This window comes from Phocoena sinus, chromosome 14 (genome assembly GCF_008692025.1).
Source record: "Phocoena sinus isolate mPhoSin1 chromosome 14, mPhoSin1.pri, whole genome shotgun sequence".
Lineage (NCBI taxonomy): Eukaryota > Metazoa > Chordata > Mammalia > Artiodactyla > Phocoenidae > Phocoena > Phocoena sinus.
This window is the reverse complement of record NC_045776.1, coordinates 50,616,982-50,640,129: the sequence shown is the minus strand read 5'-3', so window position 1 is coordinate 50,640,129 and position 23,148 is coordinate 50,616,982. Positions and strand designations below refer to the sequence as shown.

The following is a 23,148-nucleotide window of genomic DNA, read 5'->3' as shown; positions in this document are numbered from 1 at the left end:
GAAAATTACTTTTACATTTTATATCTTCGATTTCCCAAATACAACTCTACTTTTTAAAGTTTATAATATCCTTTGTCTTCCTCCCAGGTCTTATAAGTATTAAAAAAAGTATTGAACTGGTTTAAAAAATATTATGATACTGTCTATTCTGTTTATTTTCTTCAACTTCATATATTTAGAATTTCTAACGCTAAAACTCTTCTTTTAAATAGGTAATATAAATAGGAAAATATACTAATAATTTGAATGTTTATAAACGAACAGCCACATAAAACGTTGACTTAAAAAAATTACCTAACAGCATGTTGTTCCAATAAATAATGCGTCACTTCTGATTCCGTCTCATTTCAGGTTCGTCAGAAACTTTCTTTAACCTGAGCAAAATATACATCGTTCATTTTGCTACGCGGCCTCGCCACCCAGTCCGGTCAGGTCGCATCACTAAACTGTAGGTAAGAGCTACCAGCCGGAAAGCTACGTTAGATTGATCTGTGTTCCTTCCCTCCTCAGTTAACTTTAACTTTCCATCTGGTACGGGCCGCTCCTACGTGCTTTCCCAGAACGGGCTTAAGTCACACATTGATCACTTCTCAGGAGAACGTGAAGCTCCGCTGACAGAACAGCGTTAGCTTTCTCCGGGCCCTCTCGAAAAACGCGGTGGCGGCCGCCAGCTCTCGGAGACTCTTCTGACGGCTCAGAGGAGGAGCTCCACTCTCCAGTCACCGCCCAACGCGGTGGGACTCGACGCCGACCCAGCTCCTCCGCAGGGGGCGTGAGGGGCGCCACCCAGTTCCGCGGAGGGAGGAGGAGGAAGAAGCGTGACGTCGCGGGAACTCCCACACGACGTTGCGTGACGTCGCGCGAGGTCCGGGCGGGGCGAGCGTAGCCGGCGGCCCTTGGGCCCTGCCCCAGCGCTGGAAAACGCGGGCTGCCCCGAGGGGGCGGCTTGGCTGCTGGCGGTTTGGCAGATTAGTGAGGGAACGAGCAGAAAAGCGAACGGCCGTCTCTTCCCCTCTCCAGAGCGTGCTCGCGTTCCTGCTGGGGCTTTCGAGAATCTCGACGCAATCTTGCAAGCCGTGAGTAAAAGGAATCTCTTTCCCCGACCCAAAGCGCTGGGTCCTAGCGGGCTATTTCCGGTCTGGAGCTGCCGGCTGACCGAAGGCGTTTGACCCCGGGGTGGGGATGGCTGTATGGCGCTGGGGCTGAATCTGAGGAGTCGGCTGGAGCCGGCCTAAAATACGCAGGAGGTAGACCGGATTGCGGACGACCCAGCGCTCCCCGAGTCTTCGCACCAGCTGAGAACTTGCTTGCCGGCGCCGGGCCCGCCACGCGCATGCGCCGACCTGCGCCGGGTGTCGCCGCGCGCGCTTCCGGCGCCAGTCGTGCGGTTTGCTCGGGGGAGCGCTGTGACGAGGGCTGACCGCCAGCCCTTAGCGGTGCGGGAGGAGGCTGATGGCTAAGGGTCCTGGGATGGGAGCCACTGGACCTCTGTTCTGCTCGTAAGAGCAGCAGTCAGAGTCCCTATTCAGTTTGTTCAGGGCCCTTGTGTGAACTGAGGAGCGGCTCTTGCCTCACTTAAGAATGTGTGTGGTGTGACAGGAAAGATCTTCTCTTGAGCACCTTCAGTGTGGTGGTTTATGGTTTACACTGCAACAGGAGGCACAGAAATGTATTAAATTATTGCAAACTGTTGAGCCCAGGATGCAACTCGAGAGGCAAGATGCACATTTTTGAGAAATTATTCGTGCAGTGAATAACGGTTCAATCTCAAAAGAAATGCCAGCAAAAAGTGCTAAGCATGCAAAATAGATTGGAGAGGGTTTCAAGTTTTGAGTTGATGTGGAATACAACAATATATTGAACCCAAAACTGGAAAGCGCCCTGAAATATTCTTGACTTAACAAGCATCTAGACACACAGACACACACACACTGTAAAAGAGCAAGAAAGATGATTGCCATAACACGAGTATCTGAACAGCTTAGTATTGATAAATTGTTATGTGGGGGGAAAAAAAAAGCACTTAACCTTTTTATTACCCCTGAAGGTAGAATAAAGGAAGCTTATCTTACACTGTTGGTTTTAAACTATTGAATGCTAAAATATACAATTTTAAACTGTTCATTAAAGTAACTAAAACTTTGTTTTGAACTTTTTGATTAATAAAAACAATTAACATTTTTGTTTTGGTTTTTTTTGCTTTTTAGAAGTATTTTGGAGTTCATCGGCATCACAACTTGAGTTGCAGCAGTGACGTGGCCGTAGTAGCCGTGTCCTAGCAATGTGACCTCGGGCGAGTCACTTAGTCTCTTAAGCCTGTTTTCTTAAACTCTAAAATGAAATTAATAATATCAGTAGTAGCTGTTTTATACAATGTGAAGATTAAATTAAAAGGAAATATAAAACAGTACACTCCATGGTACATAGTGAACACTTAATAAATGGTGGCTTTTATTGACAGTAGTATAGACCCATTGATTTATCTTTTAGAATTAATAAATAGTTGAATACAAGCCTCTTTAGAAATTAAAAATAATTTCCTAATATTATGTAAAATCTAGTACTTGTTCAATTTTCACTGATTATCTTTAAAAAAAGTGTAATCACAATTTTTGAAAAGCTTAATAAATGTATTTTTATTTCTTTAGTGTTTTATAGTTTACCAAGTGGCTCTGCACATAGTATTGCTCCCTTTAGACATGCCCTTGCTTATCTTAGCCTCTTCATCAGAGACCTCAGGAAATGGTTAGTAAAAGACACTTAAATCCGTTTGGGCACTTGTTAGCAATGGTAAGGCATTGACTAAGGAGCCAGATGTGAGGGTTAGTAGATTTGTTAATCATTTTATTTTATTTTTTTAGTAGTAGCTAGTTAATGGTTTCAGTTTAAGAACACATATTAAGATATTTATTAATCCACTTGAACTTAACAGCCTGTTGCTTCCTTCAGGGGCTACACAAATAATAAACTTAATCATTCACCTTTATTCTGAGAGGCACAAAATAGCTTTACCCATATTTGCCTTGTTTTTAGATGTTTCCGTATTCATAGATCTTGGCTGTGTCTGTATCTTGCTCACCAAATTTCATTGTTATGAGAAAGCTGTTCAGATACTCGTGTTAGTCATCTTTCTTGCTCTTTTACAGTGTGTGTGTCTGTGTGTCTAGATGTGAATGCTTATTAAGTCAAGAATATTTCAGAGTGTTTTCCAGTTTTTGGTTCAATATATTGTTGTATTCCATATCAACTCAAAAGTTAAGAAAGCAATAAATTCTTTTAGAATGGGGAAACAGTACTGACCATGAATGATTGCAAACCTCTCTATATCATAGTCCTTTCAATTAAACATAATGTAGGTAATTACTTCCTCATAGGCGGAATAAGAAAAAATTTGCCTGAAAATGTAGCTTAACTTAAGGCCAGATAACTGAAATTGGGGCTTTTCTCACCATACTCATCTTTTTTCCTCACTTCCACCCCCTCAAATTCTAAAGTGATTGATCATAGGTAAATAAGGAAAACTTGAGATCAGCTGCCTGGGCTTGAAGTCATCCTGATTTCAAATTACACAGAGATAAATGCAGAATTCACTTATGTTGCAATCTGTTGTTTCAGGTATTTGAACTGACCAAAGACAACTTCAGACCTGTATAATGTAACAGAAAAGGTCAGAAAACATTAGGCAGTAGAAGTGTGAGCATATTAAGTAAGATGAACGTCTCGGGAAGCAGTTGTGGAAGTCCTAGTTCTGCAGATGTATCTAATGACTTTAAGGATGTTTGGACAAAACTAAAGGAGTGTCATGATAAAGAAGTACAAGGTAATTTTTTTCTGAAATACTTGGTAGCAGTATTCTGCTGAGACTATAATAATAATAACTAATTTTTATGACAGTTCAAAGATCTCATTTTTAAGGGACCTTTACTATTCCAATTTTGGGAGATTCATTTTTATGGTTGAGTTGTTGCTTTTTGACTACAGACAACTAACCACAGAATGTAGCTCTTGCACAGCTTGTAGTTACTTGTAATATGTATGGTGTGGTGGAAGGGGCATAGAGATTGTTGACCGAAGATCTGGATTTGAATTCTAATTTCATTTATGTACTTTCTCTGTGATCTCAGCAAGTTACATAACCTCTAAACTTAATTATCTTCTGTAAAATTATTTGCAGGATTGTTTATTGACATAAAAATACTACCTAAATCATTCGACAAACCTTCAGAATTTGTATCTCAGTGCTTGGGTTTGCCACCAAGCCCTGAGACCCAAAAGTAAATGGCAGTTTGCCTTCAAAGAGCCTGCAGTCTGGTAGAGAGAGAGTCATGTGAACAGATAATTAACAGTATAGTGAAATAAGGGCTAAAAGGTTTATATGAAATGCAATGAGCATACAGAGAATTGAGCTGTTGCGATTAGGTTGAGTATATAAATGTTATATATGATTGTGTTAAAATGTACTATTAAAAGCTAAACTGTTAAAGCTAAACTCAACGTCTGATAGTAAGCCTTAATATACCTATCTAATTCTGTGACTTTCATGTAATACATTTCCCCCATGTGTGGGAAATGCTTCATATTACATTTGTTTCTTGATTACCTACTGCAACCATGGGTTAATACTACTGTGCTTTATAGTTTTTTCTTTTCCCTCAGTTGAATAGCTTTCTCTTTTTTTTAAATTGAAGTATAGTTAATTTACAATGTTGTGTTGGTTTCAAGTGTACAGCAAAGTGATTCAGTTACACATATATATACATATATGTATTGTTTTTCAGATTCTTTTCCATTATAGGTTATTACAAGATATTGAATATAGTTCCCTGTGCCGTATAGTAGGTTCTTGTTGTTTACCTGTTTTATATATAGTAGTGTGTATATGCTAATCCCAAACTCCTAACTTATCTCCCCCCACCCCACCCCCAGTCCCCTTTGGTAATCATAAGTTTGGTTTCTTTGTCTCTGAGTCTATTTCTGTTTTGTAAATAAGTTCATTTGTATCATTTTTTTTGGATTCTACATATAAGTGATATCATATTTGTCTTTGTCTGGCTTACTTCACGTAGTATGATAATCTCTAGGTCTATCCATGTTGTTGTAAATGGCATTATTTCATTCTTTTCATGGTTGAGTAATATTCCATTGTATATATATACCACATCTTCTTTATCCATTCATCCATTGATGGACATTAGGTGCTTCCATGTCTTGGCTATTGTAAATAGTGCTGCTATGAACATTGAGGTGCATGTATCTTCAAATAAGAGTTTTCTCCTGATATATGCCCAGGAGTGGGATTGTGGGATCAACTGGTAACTCTTCTTTTAGTTTTTTAAGGAGACTTCATACTGTTTTCATTTCCCTAATGATTAGTGATGTTAGCTTTTCATGTGCTTATTGGCCATTTGTGTATCTTTGGAGAAATGTCTACTCAGGTTCTTTGCCTGTTTTTTAATCATATTGGTTTTTGTTGTGGTTGAAGTTCTTTGTATATTCTGGATAATAATCTCTTACCTGATATATGGTTTGCAAGTATTTTCTCCCATTCTGTGAGTTGCTTTTTCACTCTGTTAATTGTGTCCTTTGATGCATAGAAGTTTTTAATTTTGATATAGTCTAATTTATCTACTTTTTTGTTTTGTTGCCTATATTTTTGGTATTATATCCAAGAAATCATTGCCAGATCCATTGCCATTAAGTTTTGCCTTGTGTCTTCTTCTAAGAGTTTTATAGTTTTAGATCTTACGTTGAGGTCCTTTTTCCATTTTGAGGTGAATTTTGTATATGGTATAAGGTAAGGGTATAACTTCATTCTTTTGCTGTGGATATCTAGTTTTCCAGCACCATTTGTTGAAAAGACTGTCCTTTCCCCATTGAATGGTCTTGGCACCCTTCTCAAAAACCATTTTTTTGAGAAGGGTGCCAAGGCTCTATTCTAATTGGTCTGTATGTTTGTCTTTATGCTAGTACCGTATTGTTTTGATTATTGTAGCTTTTTATTAAGTTTTGAAATCAGGAAATATGTGACTTCCAACTTTGTTCTTTTTCAAGATTGTCTTGGCTATTTGGAGTCCCTTGAGATTTCATATGAATTTTAGGACATATTTCCCTACTTCTGCAAAAAAAACATCATGGGGATTTCAATAGAGATTGCATTGCATCTGTAGATCACTTTGAGTAATGCTGACATCTTAACAATATTAAGTCTTCCAGTCCATGAACATGAGACGTCTTTCCTTTTTTAAATTTCTTTCAGCAATGTTTTGTAGTTTTCATCATACAAGTCTTTCATCTCCTTGGTTAAGCTTATTCCTTATTTTGTGTTGGATGCTTTTGAATGCTATTGTAAATGGAATTTTCTTAATTTTAGATGCTATTGTAAATGGGATTTTCTTAATTTCCTCTTCAGAGTGCACGTGGTTAATGTAAAGAAACACCACTGATTTTTGTGTGTTGCTTTGTATCCTACAGCTTTGCTGAAAGTTTCTATTTCTTAATTGTAGTTTTTGAATTCTTAGCTGAGAAAAACATTAGAAACTCTTTAATTTTATTATGAAAGGTTGGAATTCAACTACATCTGCTACTTCACTTACATCTGTTACTGCTCTATTACGCTCATTCTTTGATAGATTTTTCTGATCCATGTTTCCATTAAAGCTCTCTTTCAGCATATTAGAATTGCTGATGCAGTCAGGGTACATTAGTGTTCCGTTAGAAATCCAGGTGTCAATGAAGTTATTATTGTTTTATCCATTTTTTTTAATTTAAACTTTTTTTCTAAAATTGTGAAAACACAAAATAAACAGCAAAAATTTACCCTCTTCTCCCCACACACAAACAGGTAACCACTTTTATTATCTTTTGTGTGTGTATTCTTCCATTTTTTTAAATTTAAAGTTTAAGACTTTTTAATTTTAGGAAATATTGTACATTTATAAAAGTAAAGAAAATAGTATAATGTACTCCTATTTACACATCACTCAGCTTCAACCGTTATCAGTACACAGCCAATCTTGTTTTACTTATTTTGCATTTGCATCTTTATCCCTCTTCCACTCAGTTATTTTGAACTTTCTGACATAATTTCATCTATAAATACTTCAGTATATTCCAGTAGTCTTTTTTAACAAAAAATTGCCATTATCATACTAACAAAACAAACTCTTTAATGTCATCTTATACCTATTAGATGATTATGTTCAAATTTCCCCAGTTATCTAAAATGTCTTTTTATAGTTGGTTTGTTCCCATCTGTATCTAGAAGAATTCTCCATGTTGTGTTTGATTAATATATCTATTGATTATTTTCAGTGTAGTTTTAGTTTATGTTTCCCTTATGAATGAGATTAAGCATCTTTGCTTATGCTTGAGGGTGATTTGTATTTCTTTCTTAAGAACTGTTTATATACCTGATTATTCTTTGGTTGTTGGCCTTTTCCCTATCAATTGATAGGAGCTGTTTATATGTGAGGCAGATTAGTTCACTTCAAATATTTGAAAGTTTAGAAATTCAAATTTGTTGTTAGTGATAAACATCTGATTTTTTTTTTTTTTTTTTTTTTTTTTTTTAATTTTATTTATTTATGGCTGTGTCAGGTCTTTGTTTCTGTGCGAGGGCTTTCTCTAGTTGTGGCAAGCGGGGGCCACTCTTCATCGCGGTTCGCGGACCTCTCACTATCGCAGCCTCTCTTGTTGCGGAGCACAGGCTCCAGACGCACAGGCTCAGTAATTGTGGCTCACGGGCCCAGTTGCTCCGTGGCATTTGGGATCTTCCCAGACCAGGGCTCGAACTCGCATCCCCTACATTGGCAGGCAGATTCCCAACCACTGCGCCACCAGGGAAGCCCCAAACATCTGATTTTTAAGTGACTGTGCTTGTGGTCATATGTTCAGGGACAAATATGAGTATTTTACATTAATTCTGCTCTTCATTTGACTACACTGTTTTCCCCCAGAAAATGTGGTGTGAAACATTGAGGAAGTATTCTGAGTTTTAGTACTGACTTGCTATTCATTCAGTGAGTAGTTTTTGAATTATATGCTGAGAATGGTAGCAGTTGCTGAGAATACAACAGTGAAGAAGACACAGTAGGTTTTGGGGGCATTGTATTCATTCTCTTTCAGAAAATATTTATACACTGTAGTTATATAACGAAATGATAGCAAAAATAATCCAGATACAAGATATTCTGTCTTGTATAATGGCTACACTGATAATAACAATGTAGTCAGCTACATGCACTTTTAAAACTGCAAAGGAATAATAACATCTCCCAACTTCTGTTGAAGAGAAGCCATATCCTCCTCTTGGTTTATAATACTGTGACCCCAGCATGTAAGTTTACCAATAGGAACAGTTTCAAGTTTAAACTATTATAGGAGCTATACACTATGAAAAAGCTTATTCTTTGTCACCTGGAGGTAAAGCAAATACAATATCTTCAAATGATTTAAATAGGACCAGATGTACTTGAGTTTTTAATTAAACATTTAACAGAGAAGAATTAGCATTCTGCCATCTTCAAGTATAAGGTTAAATTCTTTATCCTTTAAATGATTACGTTCTGTTGTCTTATAATAAGACATTAAAATTTTAAGAAGATCATTAAAATTTTATTATGCAGAGTCCCTATCTTACTCATCTTTCTACCTCCATTTCCATAGCTGAAAGTGCTTGGCACATAGTAAGAAGTTAGTAAATGGTATCTGAATGAATTGCATAGTTTAGCTGCATCAGTGAAACATTTTCTTGAACATAAGTTTTTTTTTTTTTTTTTTTTTTTTTTTTTTTCCGGTACGCAGGCCTCTCACTGCTGTGGCCTCTCCCGTTGCGGAGCACAAGCTCTGGACGCGCAGGCTCAGCGGCCTCGGCTCACGGGCCCAGCCGCTCCGCGGCATGTGGGATCTTCCCGGACCGGTGCACGAACCCGTGTTCCCTGCATCGGCAGGCGGACTCTCAGCCACTGCGCCACCAGGGAAGCCCCAAAGCTTTGATCTTGTGTTTTTTTTTTTTTTTTTGGGTGAACATAAGTTTTTAAAATCCCATAATATATGAAAATATCAAAACTTCATATCTCTAAAACCCTGAAATGCTTTACTACCCATTTACTTTAAATTTCCTATTTTTAGATGATACTGTAGAAAGTTGGGAAAAGAAAAATAAATCACCATTTTATAGGAATGGCATTTGTTTATTCTTTCCTAGTTTTAAAAGAAATGCATGTAGCTTATTGTATTGTTGTGTTCAGTGTACATACTGTTTTATATGTGACTTATTTTTGCGGTTATTTCATTACTTAACCAAACTGCTTGTTTTTCATGTGGTACATAATCTTCATTTTAGAATTTTTAGGCATACCCATTTAAAACTGGGACAGCTTTATTTTTTAGGCTCCTAATTTAACAAGGATAAAGTATTTGGCAGCTTTCTTCCTCATGTTCATTGGTGTTTCAGGGTCTTCAGGAGACCTCTATGATGAGGAAGCATCAAGAAAATAAATAACATATTGTTTGATAAGAACAATATGCTATTCATCAGATTACAGAACATATAAGACTCACAAATATTACATAATGGATAATTTCTTTTTAAAGTGTGTACTCCTCATGGCCATACTCTTAGTAGCCATGACACTTGCAGGAGCATTAGTTTATATACATGGAAAAACTTTAAGGGAGGAATACAGAAGTTGTTGATGATTTTGATTAACATCTATGTGCTTTATGAATGGTAGGTATTGGATATATGTTTGAGCTGATGAGAGAAGATAACTTCCGGCATATTATAATACATTGATCAGGCTACTTTTGCCAATTTCAAAATCACTTATGGATTCTTAAGAGTTTTAAATGATCGTGCACTATTTTTTAAAAATTAGTATGTTATTTAAAAACATTTTGGTTGGGCCCAGGCAAATTTGTTGAAAGGAAGACTTTTTTTGACAGTCCCTTGTCAATGTGTTCCAGATAGTTCCATATAAAATTAGATCCTGTGACTCTGTGATAACATCAAAGATATGCCTAAAGGGTACTTAATTTTTTTTTTTTTTTTTTTTTAAAACATCTTTATTGGGGTATAATTGCTTTACAATGGTGTGTTAGTTTCTGCTTTATAACAAAGTGAATCAGCTATACATATACATATGTTCCCATATGTCTTCCCTCTTGCGTCTCCCTCCCTCCCACTCTCCCCATCCCACCCTTCCAGGCTGTTACAAAGCACCGAGCTAATATCCCTGTGCCTTGCGGCTGCTTCCCCCCAGCTATCTACCTTACTACGTTTGTTAGTGTGTGTATGTCCATGACTCTCTCTCGCCCTGTCAAAACTCACCCCTCCCCCTCCCCATACCCTCAAGTCCGTTCTCCAGTAGGTCTGCGTCTTTATTCCTATCTTACCCCTAGGTTCTTCATGACATTTTTTTCCCTTAAATTCCATATATATGTGTTAGCATACGGTATTTGTCTTTTTCTTTCTGACTTACTTCACTCTGTATGACAGACTCTAGGTCTATCCATCTCATTACAAATAGCTCAATTTCATTTCTTTTTAAGGCTGAGTAATATTCCATTGTGTATATGTGCCACATCTTCTTTATCCATTCATCCGATGATGGGCGCTTAGGTTGTTTCCATGTCCTGGCTATTGTAAATAGAGCTGCAATGAACATTTTGGTACATGACTCTTTTTGAATTTTGGTTTTCTCAGGGTATATGCCAAGTAGTGGGATTGCTGGGTCATATGGTAATTCTATTTGTAGTTTTTTAAGGAACCTCCATACTGTTCTCCACAGTGGCTGAACCAATTCACATTCCCACCAGCAGTGCAAGAGTGTCCCCTTTTCTCCATACCCTCTCCAGTGCGTTTGTAACTACCTAGAAAGCTAGGTTTTTAGATTTTTTTTTTGTTTTTTTCCAGTACGTGGGCCTCTCACTGTTGTGGCCTCTCCCGTTGCAGAGCACAGGCTCCGGATGCACAGGCTCCGGATGCGCAGGCTCAGCGGCCATGGCTCACAGGCCCAGCCGCTCTGCGGCATGTGGGATCTTCCCGGACCGGGGCACGAACCCGTGTCCCCTGCATCGGCAGGCGGACTCTCAACCACTGTGCCACCAGGGAAGCCCTAATTTTTTTTTTTAAAGTAGAGGATCCACTTGGAGAAACCAGTATAAGAGGCTATTTGAAAGACGTCAAACATGGACTTGTCCAGACTTTGCAGGTTTTGAAGTATACATAGGAATTAAAATTCAGTCATTGCTTTTAAAACTTCGTGTCAGGTTAAAAAAAAAAGGGGGGAAAGAAAAGATATGAAGGTAGTACCTGAGTTACATAATTTTTCTTAGATATGCATAAGAACTTAAATGCATCTGAACTTGTTTGGATACAATTTTTTTTTGCCTTTTAAAATCCCTTTCAGTATCAGGTTTATTATTAAAAAGCACAGGTAATAAGATGGAATTTAGAATATTTTTCATAATGTCACCATTTTAATAAATGGTTTTTGTCCACGCTATGTTTTACCATCAACATCTCATCTAGTAATGTTTTCTATATCTGGTAAATAAGGTAATCAATTTCGTAGAAAACTAGGCAGATTTTTGAGACAGAATTGGAGCCCCATTGAAGAAACGAAAAGTATAGAGACTCTAATATGACAGGATAAATATTTCTTGATTCAGTTTTGGATTGCTCCATTTATTTTCTTAGATGTTTCATCAAAAATTCCAAAAAGATAACATTCATATTGACTACACAAATTAGCAATGAAAGGAATTGCAAGTAATTTTGGTCCATAACATCAGTGTCCTAGTCATTAAGAAAGGCTAGTCATCAGGAAAATGCAAATCAGAACCACAATGAGATATCACCTCACACCTGTCAGAATGGATATCATCAAAAAGAGCACAAATAACAAATGTTGGCAAGGATGTGAAGAAAAGGGAACTGTCATACACTGTTGGTGGGAATATAAATTGTTGTAGCCACTGTGGAAAAAAGTATGAAGGTTGCTTAAAAAACTGAAAATAGACCTGCCATATATGACCCAGCCGTTGCACTCCTGGGTATATATCCGAAAAAAAACAAAAACAGTAATTCAAAAAGATACATGCACCTCAATGTTCATAGCAGCATTATTTGCAATTGCCAAGATATGGAAGCAACCCAAGTGTTCATCAGCAGATGAATGGATAAAGATGTAGTGTGTATATGTACTCAGCCATTAAAAAAAAAAAAAATGGAATACTACTCAGCCATAAAAAAGAAAATTTGCCATTTGCAGTAACATGGGTGGACTTAGAGGGTATTATGCCAAGTGAAATAGAGAAAGACAAATACTGTATGATGTCACTTATATGTGGAATCTAAAAAATACAACAAACTAGTAAATATAACAAAAAAGAAGCAGATTCACTCAGACTCAGATACAGAGAACAAACTAGTGGTTATCAGTGGGGAGAGGGAAGTGGGGGGCAATATAGGGTAGGAGATTAATAGGTATAAACTATTAGGTATAAAATAAGCTACAAGGATAGGGACTTCCCCAGCAGTCCATTAACCCAGCAGTGGTTAAGACTCCGCACTCCCATTGCATGGGGCTTGGGTTCGATCCCTCGTCCAGTAATGGAGATCCCACATGCCGCACAGTGCGGCCAAAAACAAAAACAAAAGGATATATTGTACAACACGGGAAATATAGCCAATATTTTATAACAACTATAAATGGAGTGTAACCTTTAAAAATTGGGAATCACTATATTGTACACCTGTAACAGTATTATACATCATTTATAATTCAATAAAAAAAGTACTATCATTAACTCACATGTTATTTTCCATTTGTGTTAACATAAATTCGATAATATCCACAAAAAATTAATTTACCCATTTTGAGATCATTAAATCTTAAGAGTAAACTAAGCACACCTTAAATATGGCTGCATCTCATAAAGACAAGTGTCTTTACTTTGAAGTTGAAATAATTGATTAGGCAGTTACAGAAATACTAGTAGTTGTGTTTTTGGTAGAAGCTTAATTCTTTGAGCTATATGTAAAGCCACTATTTATCAAGAAGTGTTATTAGGCTTACAATTTATAATTCAGAACCATAAATAACTTGTTTTACAGTGACAGTACATACATATATGGTTTATTCTGGGTAGCAAACGAGAATGAGTAAAAATTAACATAGCAATGATTTTTATTTTGTTTATAACAAATTGAATTCTTGGCTTATTTCTGAATTCTTACTTAAATTTGTTTCTTGTATTATGTTCGTGACTACACATACGGGCCCTTAATTGTTTCATTTCTTTGGAAATTCACATACACATTATAAGGTTAATTGTAGTGCAGCGCTTTTGGTCTTTTGAGCGCTGTTTCCTCATTAGGTGTCTCAGGTTGCCAGTGTTACAATCCTAAATACTTTTTTGAACAGACTACCTGTTCATACAGGAGCTGCATTGTTGTATAGCCTCATTCCTTCCGATGGGTGTGGAGCAGGATTAAAGCACACTTTATAGGGGTTCTAATTGTGGATGCCTTATTGACTTGATGAATGGCAAATGCTAAAATTTAAACACACATACATACACATACACACATAAACCTGTTTCAGGGCTGATCTGCGTGACAGAACAAATGCCTCACAGGTGTTGAATGCTTACAAGATAAAAGAGTAGTCTTTCCATATTTCCCAAGAATTTTCTTTTGAAGTTTATAAGGATTTTCTGTCTCATTGTTTCTTTTCTTAAAATGGTTTATGGCAATAATCCATTTCATCTTGGGTGCACTTTTCACTTCTAAAGGCGGACCTGAGTTTTAGAGTCGGCCAAAATTGAAAAACAAGAAAATCTAAAAGCAAGTAAATTTTCACACACTTTGGGAAGGGTAAAAGAGTGAAAAACTGCTGACTCTAGTCTTTGGCCTAGTAGGGTCACAAGTTCTTTTCTTAATTCTTCAAGAATGATTTGATGCTTTACTAAGTACTTTCAAGGTCTTGTGAGTTTGTCATCATTACCTGAAAAAGAAGGACGCTTCTCCAGCTACGAACTTGACAGATGGAAAAGATTTTTTTAAAAATCAAAAGATCACACCAGTTTTTATTTTAAACAGTGAAAAACTAATGTTTCCCTTTATTATAATAATTTACATTTTAACAGTATTCCAACTCTTAGGGTAAATATTTTTCCATAATTTTTTTTTTTAGCTTTTCATTTTGAGCTTATTGTAGATTCACACTGTAGTATATACCCTTTACCCAGTTCACCCCAGTGGTAACATCTTGTATAACTATAGTATAATAGCACAACTTAGAAATTGACATTGATACAATTTATCAATCTTATTTAGATTCTGCTACTTTTACATGCCCTCATTTGTGTGTGTGTTTTAATTCACTAACGTGTAGATCCCTGGATTACCAAGGGTCCCTAATGCTAAGTCCCCAACCACCTTCCTCCCACCCCAACCCCTCCAGCTCCTGGCCACCCATAATCTGTTCTCCAGCTCTATAATTTTGTCATTTTAAGAATGTTATGTATGTGGAATCACATAGGGTGTACTTTTTGGGTTGGCTTTTTTTTCCAACTCAGCATAATTCCCTTGTAGTCCATCCAGGTTGTTGCATATTTTAATACTTCTTTCCTTTTTATTGCTGAGTAGTACATGTGGTACAAGGATGTACAGCAGTTTTGTTTCGTTTTGTTTTTTTTAACAGTTCACTCACTGAAGGATATTTGGGTTGTTTCTGTTTTTGGCGCTGTTATGAATGAAGCTGCTGTGAACATTTGATTACAGGTTTATTCATAACATTTTATTTATTCAAATTATAGGCCATAGAAATGAGGGTAAATGTATCATATCAGTTGGACATTTCCTAGAGGTGAAATTTGAGATATAGGGCAGAAGTATAACTAAAAAATTCTCCAGGGCCTTTATTTTTCCATAATAACTGGATTTCCTGGCATTAAATCCTTACCTCTTGGGCAGTAAGAAAAGGTGACTTCCCCATTAGTATCTGTATGACTTTTAATTTCATCCCTAGTCAGCACCAGGGAGGGGGAGATTGTGGAGAAATGTATAGGTCTGTTTTCTAAAACTCTTACTTAGCTAAATAATGTTGTTCAGACAGATAATAAAAAATCCTGTTCTTAGAAGTGACAAATTTATTAATGTTTCTATACAAATTATATGGAAAGATTTTCTAAATGTATAACTTATTAGAATCCATAAACTACCAAAGACAGTCAATGTTTAATTTTTCAGAAATTAGTTAACTAATAACCATTTATTGGGGATTAACTATGACCCCAAATAAAAGAAATTCTTAAGTAGATATAGAATTTTTAAACTTTCTAGGCACTATTTTTAAAAGTGAATATAATATCCACAAGTGGGAAAATTGTAGAATAGTAAAAAAATTGGTTTAGGAATCTGAAAATGTAAACACAGAAGTTTTTCCCCCCTTTTAATAATCACATTGCAGAAAATAGCATAGTGAAAATAGAGAACCAAATAGTTTAGTGTTGCTAAATAGACTTATTCTTTTTTACTTAATGATTTTAATAGCTGTGTATTATTCTGTCTAGTGGTTACATCATATTTTACTTAAACTCGTCCCTATTTTAAGCATTTTATATTTCAATACATTGTTCAATATTCTTTGTGACTATGAGTTTCTCTATAGTTTGGATTATTTAGGTTAGAATCCAAGATGTGGGATATTGATGAAAAAGAGTCCTGTTATATATCTCTAGCTTGCTTTCCAAAAGAATTGTGCTAATTTATAATACCTCCTGCAAAGCATGGCAGTGTAGTTTTACAACACTTTTATCAACACTGGGTATTATAATTTTTATAATTTTGCTAAGTAATTTTTTGGGTTTGGATTTATATTGCTAGTGGTGTTGGATATATTTTCATGTTTGTTTAATGGCTGTTTTTCTCCTTTTAATTATTGTTTCCGAGACTGAGGAATGTCACTCTTATTTTGTTTATATCCTTTCTTGCAGTCTCAATGCTCATCAGCCTGCTTTCTTAACAGTAATTACCCAAGTCCCATAGGCAGTGGTCTTCTATTTTGTATTGGACTCAATTAAAATTAAAAATACATATAACACATGTAATACATATCTTGAGCTAAAAACAGTACTGCCTTATGTTAAGTACTTTTTTGTAAGCAATTGTGTTCCTAGTCCCGGACTTCCTGACACAATCTGCTTTAATCCCAGAAGATTTGAGCCTACATAAGCACTATTGCTGTTATCAAAATACATAGGCTATGCCAGAACATAAACCTTCATTTATAGTGAACTTCTAATTATATGCTTGCCCATGCTATTGGGAAGTAACTCACTTTAGGTGGAGAAAATTTCATTCTATTTGGCTGTCATACAATAGACTAAGAGCAATAATGTTGCAAATACTCTTTTGTGACCTAAGGGTGCAAGTGAGGGAAATACACTTTTCAAACTAATGGGACCTGGCTCATTGTTTAGAGGCCAGGCTCAAGTAACTTAATAGTGTAGCATTAGATTCATAAAGAAACTTAGATTAACTGCTTTTGAAACGATAAAATGTATAAATAAAATACTGAGGATTTTTTTCTTTTTCAGGTTTACAAGTAAAAGTAACCAAACTGAAAAAGGAACGAATTTTGTAAGTATCAGCATATATAACACTGATGTCCTATTTATAAAGTAATTGATATTGATGTCCTATTTGAATTGAGTGTTTTATTTATAAGGAAGTTAGCTTTACTTAGTGTGGACCTTGTGTAGTTGACAGCGAGTTATTCAAAATTCTAAAGGAAAAAGAATAATTTTGAGTATAATCTTAGTTAATATTTGCATATATTTATATTTTAACATAATTTTAATATGTGTATAATCTTTTTCCTTAAAATATTTATTAAGATGGAAACTGATCTATAAATCATTTTGATCTGTTAATGGCATTTTTTTCTCAGCTATGATTGATACCTGGAATTTAAGATACTACAAGATGGGGAGCAGAATAAGTCTGGGATTTCTAACTCATATAAGAAATGGGAACTAAATGGATATTCTGAGACCCCTTTTAACTAATTTGAAATTACCAGCAGTTCCCCTGAATTGTTTTGGTTATTAAGCCCAGAATCAGATCTGATTTTCTAAGTCAGGAACAGATTTTACTCGTGGTTCTTTAGACCTTCCGCATTCAGGAATCTGAAACAGATGGCATAATAGAATGTTATTACTCATAACAAAAATTAATATCATTGTGACTAATAATAATTGCATTTGATTTACAGTATATACCAATAGGTCTCAGTTCCTTCATATTCTAAAGCTTCCAAGACTAACCAGAAGCTGGAGTTACCAACCACTCATCAAAACACACCTCACTATTTTTGCTATTATAATCTGAAAATAGAAATTGTGAAGTTTTCCATTACGCCTGTAGTCATGTTTGGAAGATGACCTAGATACAGAAATGAGAAATCATAAATTTTTAAAAGTTTTTTTGAAGAATAATTTTATGATTCTTAATTGCTGACACTTTTAAATGCTTTGCATGTTGAAAATGTACCTGTTCCTACCTTAAAGGTGTCATTTTAAACATTTAAATTTAGGATGTATATCTTATTAGTTTATCATTTTCTTACTGTGAGACCAAGAAAACACCAGAAGGGACTTTTATGGTAAAGAAGATGTATCCTTTCACATAGAAGGCCCAAAGTACGGAGATTCTAGGACTGGTTATCACTTACTTCTGTCTTTCTTCTCTGCCATCTTTAGAGTTCAGACTTGCCCTGTTAGTCTTGATTCACTTCAGTATGTCAAGCTGGCCATCATCATTCTAGTTATCACTTGCACAGCATCTTTGTGTCCTTTTATTTTTACTAATTATAAAGGTTTGTCAGAAGCAGCCCCCAGCAGACTTCCTCTAACTCATTGACAATGTTCATTCCTAAATAATAACTGGCAAAGAGAATTGAATTCACATGATTGGCTTATACTAATTCTGACACTACTTTATATGTATTCTAGGATTAAGTGAACAAATAAATATATTGTTGATAAGGAGGCTTTTCCTCAGTGGTGAAATTGTTTTTGAGTGGTTTGAGATTAAAAATTATGAAATACACTTATTCTATTGTTTTCATCTTCACCTTTGCTTATAGCCCAGCTAGTGATGGTGGCTACAAGCATTGTTAATCAGAAGATGAGTATGTACTATCAGTGACTTGGTATGCTGATTTAACACATACTACACTAAATAGCTAATTACTGTTTGTTGGAGTTATTCTACAAGTCTCCTCTTTTATATATAATAATACTGTATAGGAATTCTTGTTCCCTCTTACCATTATAATACCCAAAGTATAATATTTTGGAGTTGATCAGTAGTTAGACAGTGAGCTCTTTATATTGTACCTTGGTTCAGTGTTGGAAGTAAATGACCTTGTAAATCCTAGATTAACAACCATTGATTAGAATGACATCCTTTAGAATCAAAGTGTTGGTCAGTTTTTAGAAACATTGTGTTTGCTATTTGATTTTATATTTTAAACTACATTCACTAAATGTTTTTGAAGGAATTTAGTTTTATTAAAAATGGATCCTTCTTGTAGACCTAGTAATTTTATTTTCTAAAATGTTACTATTTTAAATGATAGATTTATAGCTGTAGAATAGTATTTCCTCTTAGCTAGAATCAGAATCATTTTCCTGCAGATTGAATGATTAGGCATAGTTAGAAATGATCTAGGGCCTTCCTGGTGATCCAGTGGTTAAGAATCTGCCTTCCAATGTGGGGGACGCAGGTTCGATCCCTGGTCAGGGAACTAAGATCCCACATGCCGCGGGGCAACTAAGCTCGCGCACCACAGCTACTAAGCCCACACACCACAACAAGAGAGCCCACGTGCCACAACTAAGACCTGATGCAGCCAAAAACAATAAAAATAAATTAAAAATTTTTTAAAAGATCTAGATTTGCTTATAACAAATGTACTTTTTTTAAACTGAGACTTTTTATACAAAATGTATTTCTCCATACCTCTAACCAAACAACCACATGAAAAACCTTTAATTTGTAAATGACTGTTGAATGTTACTTTATCAAAAATCACCTAAAACATTTCTGAATCTTAAGGAGTGGAAACACAGCTGGTTGTTCAGTAGGTGATAATAATGGTTTACTTCACTGTATAGTTCTCAGTCATTTGATCCTCTTAGCAACCTTTTAATATATATTGTAATTACTCTGTACCTGCCTACCTTAGGTAGCTTGGGGTTACACATTTTGGAAGCATGGGTAAGTAACTAAATCCCCTGAGTAATCAGAGAATTAAAGGGATGCTTTATTTTGTAGAAGGATAGGTCATTGCATTGTGGGACCAAGAACTCAGATTTGCCTGTATGACCATAACTCTCCTTTCCAAGTATATTTTATGATAGACAGTCAGGGTACAGTAATAGGATGTCTGGTCTCCATATTGTTAGAACAGCTTTATTTGTGAGGTATCTTAGTCCTAGGGATTCCCACCTGGAAGAAGCAATTAGAAAAGAAATCAGCAACTGCACTATATTTGTCTGTCACTTAATTGCTTCAGACTTGTGTTTTGATGATCGTTGTCTCTGCACGTGACTAATGCTCCTCTCTTACACGGATTCATTTACAAAATTACACATGTATCAATAGAAATGTTGACTTGAATACTCCCAAAATAGGATCAGTGAAAACCTAGTGCTGCTTCTGAATTAAATACATTTTCTAGAAGTATTAGAAAATTTTTTTATTATTAGCTTCAGCTATCTATTACTTCCAAAATTTCATATATATATACATATGCTACCAGAACAATATTTGTTGTATAGCAGGAGGCCATTCTTAGATGTATTGGCTTTTCATTCAATATCAAATATTCAATCAGTATATAAGAAGTACCCTCGTATTGGTATCTGACATTTTGACTTAGTTGTTTTGCTCGTCTGTTTTGTTGCCAGTGATATTACATTCTACGTTTTAGCAATTTTGACACAGTCATTTGGACATCTCCTTTTTCTGGCAGACTGGTTTGTCTCCTTTATTTGATTTGATATTTCAGACCCTTGAGAGGGCTGGGAGAAGATATTTGAACCATGGTATTATCCTATATTTTCAGATTCCAGATGACACAGAGAATCCTGATTCAATTTGTAATGGGTTTTCATAGAATTAAAATATATGCATACTTTATATATGTGATTGTTTGAAGTATAATGATGGAGAGGTAAAATATGGCACAACCTTGGAAAGTAACCAGGTAGTTTACTAGAAGAAAATTTTAGGTGTCTTTCTTTTTTCCTGACTAAAATCAAAATGGTAAATACTTAAATAGAACTTACTGTGTGCCAGCACTGTTCTGTATAGTCATTAGTACTTAGTCCTTGCAAATGTCTCATGAAGTAGATACTACTAATGTATCCACATTTTTGGGGGCACAGAGAGTTTAGGTTACTTGCACCAGCTCACACAGCTGGTACGTGACAGCTGAGATTCAAACCTAGGCTTCAGGATGTAGGGTTTGTGTACTTCTACTTCACAGTAAACCCTGGCTTAAAAGTAATACCAGGTAAAAGTTTAAGCAACACAAAAATTAGTAAAATAGAAAGTACAAATCCCTCATAATTGGAATAGGAATGATATGAGTGGAGTTACCTATTTACATTATTGAATGTAGATAAAATAATTAAAAAAACAGTAAGTGTACATTTTAATAGCAATTTTGACAATGTTGAGTCAGTGGTGGCATCAGAATTTACTCCTTCATCTGTGTTCCAGCATTGTATAATGAATACCTGGTGCTTACGAAGATACTTCTGTAGAACATAAAAATACTGCAGAGCAAATTCTAGTATAATTTGAACTCTGATTAACAAGATATTCAAACCTCACCTTCTAAGTTGTTTGTTTTGATACAACGAATTCATAATATGTAAGTGGTGAGATCATGCTTTGGAGTTCTTAATGACAGAATAGTCTTGTTAGAGTATTTTTCCATTAAAAAAAAAATGACTTATTTCTTGACTTTTAGAGATGCACAGAGACTAGAAGAATTCTTCACCAAAAATCAACAGCTGAGAGAGCAACAGAAAGTTCTTCATGAAACCATTAAAGTTTTAGAAGATCGGTGAGTCTGGTTCTTGGGTCTTCTTGTGTAAGAGGTGATTTCCCTCTTAATAGAGAGTATACATTGGTTTTCATTTGTAATCAGTTCTGAGACTTAAAGTGATCTTTTTTCCAACTCTATGTCAACTTTGGATAAATACTTTATGAAATTAAAACAAACTTACAGGTTTGTTTTTTCATTAATTACAGCAATCACATCAATTTACCCTTTAAATGATGTTTCTTTATCTGGTATTTGTTGTAGGACAAGCTCAAGAGTAGCAGTGTTCTAATGCATTTGATGCTTTCATTCCATTTTTACTTCTAAATAGGTGGAAACTGCTTCACAATTCTGTTCCTGTCTTTTTTTTTAGTTTATTTATTTTATTTGTTTATTTTGGGCTGTGTTGGGTCTTTGTTGCTGCGCGCAGGCTTTCTCTAGTTGCGGCGAGCAGGGGCTACTGTTAGTTGCGGTGCACAGGCTTCTCGTTGCAGTGGCTTCTCTTGTGGCAGAGCACGGGCTCTAGGCACGCGGGCTTCAGTAGTTGCAGCACGCGGACTCAGTATTCGTGGCTCACGGGCTCTAGGGCGTAGGCTTAGCTGCTCTGCGGCATGTGGGATCTTCCCGGACCAGGGCTCGAACCCGCATCCCCTGCATTGGCAGGCGGATTCTTAACCACTACACCACTAGGGAAGCCCTATTCCTGTCTTATTTTCTTACTCCTGCCATTCTCTTTTCTTCCTTGCATATTTCTCCACTTTTAGGCATTCTAGGGATTCTTTTTACTGAGTATTCCCAAGATAATGCCTATTACTTCACCTCATGTGCAGACTTTTTTCTTTCCCACTCCTTTGAGGTTAACACTCTACATTAGAAAAGGCTTTCAGATTTTGCTGTTTTCCCTTGTCTGAACTGTAAGTGCTATTTAGGAACTTGAACTCTTTATAGCAAACTATGTTTCTTGCTTTTTTAATTTATAGTTAATATTTTTCCATTATTTTCATTTTTGTATATGTTACAGGAAGGCTGGTGGTTTGAATTCGCCACTGTGTCTTAGTGGTGGAATAATCTAACATTCTACATGATGCAAACTAAAGTTGAGTACTCTTTCTTCCATGACTGCTATCTCAGTGGATGCACATTTACTGGAATAGGCAGCCTGTTGTGGGAAAAGGCTCCATATGCTTTGGAATCATAGATATGAATCTGAATTCCAACTTCACACTATCTCCTTAATTGAATTCAACAATTAATAGTTGAGTACTTAATATGTTCCAGGTGTTGTTCTAGGGGCTAGGAATACTATCCTTAGTATGTCATGGAGCTGATACTTAATTTTCAAAGATTGGGAGTGGGCCTGCAAATAAGACGATTTCAGATTACAAGAGCTGAAGAAGAAATAAAAATGAATTATGTAATTGAGTGACTACAAGCATTGGGAAATGAAGGGCTACTGATGGATGTCAGGGATGACCTTTCTGAGGAGGTGCCATTAGGACTGAGACCTGAGTGATACAGAAAAGAGCCGTCACTTGAAGAACTGAAGATAAGAAGAGGACAAGTGCAAAAGCCTATGGTGGAAATAGATTTTGAAATATTTGAGGAGTAGGACATCCACTGTGATTCTAAATGAGTAAGAGGATGAATGATAGATAATATTGGAAAAGTGGGAAGTAACTAAATTCTGTAGGGACATCAGAAAATTTGGATTTTAATTGCATTGGGAAGCCATTGGAGGGTTTAAGCAGGGGAATGCCAAAGGGATACGAGCAGGTACTGACAGCATCTGTTATATCCAAATGTAGATGTCGAGTAGGTAGTTGCATATGTGAGTCTGGAACTAACGGGAGAGGTTAGAGCTAGAGAAACAAATTTGAAAATGATCAACTGTATATAAACAGCATTTAAAATCTTGGGACTTGATAAGATCTCCTAAGGACATCTTTAAAAGTATAGGAAAAGAATAGAAGAGGGCTCAGGGCTGAATCCTTGGGCATACTAATTAAGGTTTAATGAA

General features: G+C 35.9%; 1 protein-coding gene across 3 annotated transcripts in view; it reads left to right on the top strand.

The window, feature by feature from the left end:
• The first annotated feature begins 869 nt into the window (after nt 1-869).
• The window catches only part of RBBP8 (RB binding protein 8, endonuclease), an 82,518-nt gene continuing 60,239 nt past the window's right edge, over nt 870-23,148 (top strand). Inside the window, exons 1-4 of one of the 3 annotated variants that reach the window (XM_032602361.1) lie at nt 886-1,076; nt 3,616-3,820; nt 16,609-16,651; nt 21,057-21,152. In XM_032602361.1, coding sequence (XP_032458252.1) covers nt 3,712-3,820; nt 16,609-16,651; nt 21,057-21,152 — 248 coding nt within the window. In that variant the 5' untranslated portion in view covers nt 886-1,076; nt 3,616-3,711. Of the gene's footprint in view, nt 1,077-3,615; nt 3,821-16,608; nt 16,652-21,056; nt 21,153-23,148 lie in introns of all 3 variants that reach the window. The other 2 variants (XM_032602360.1, XM_032602362.1) reach the window with 2 other exon arrangements.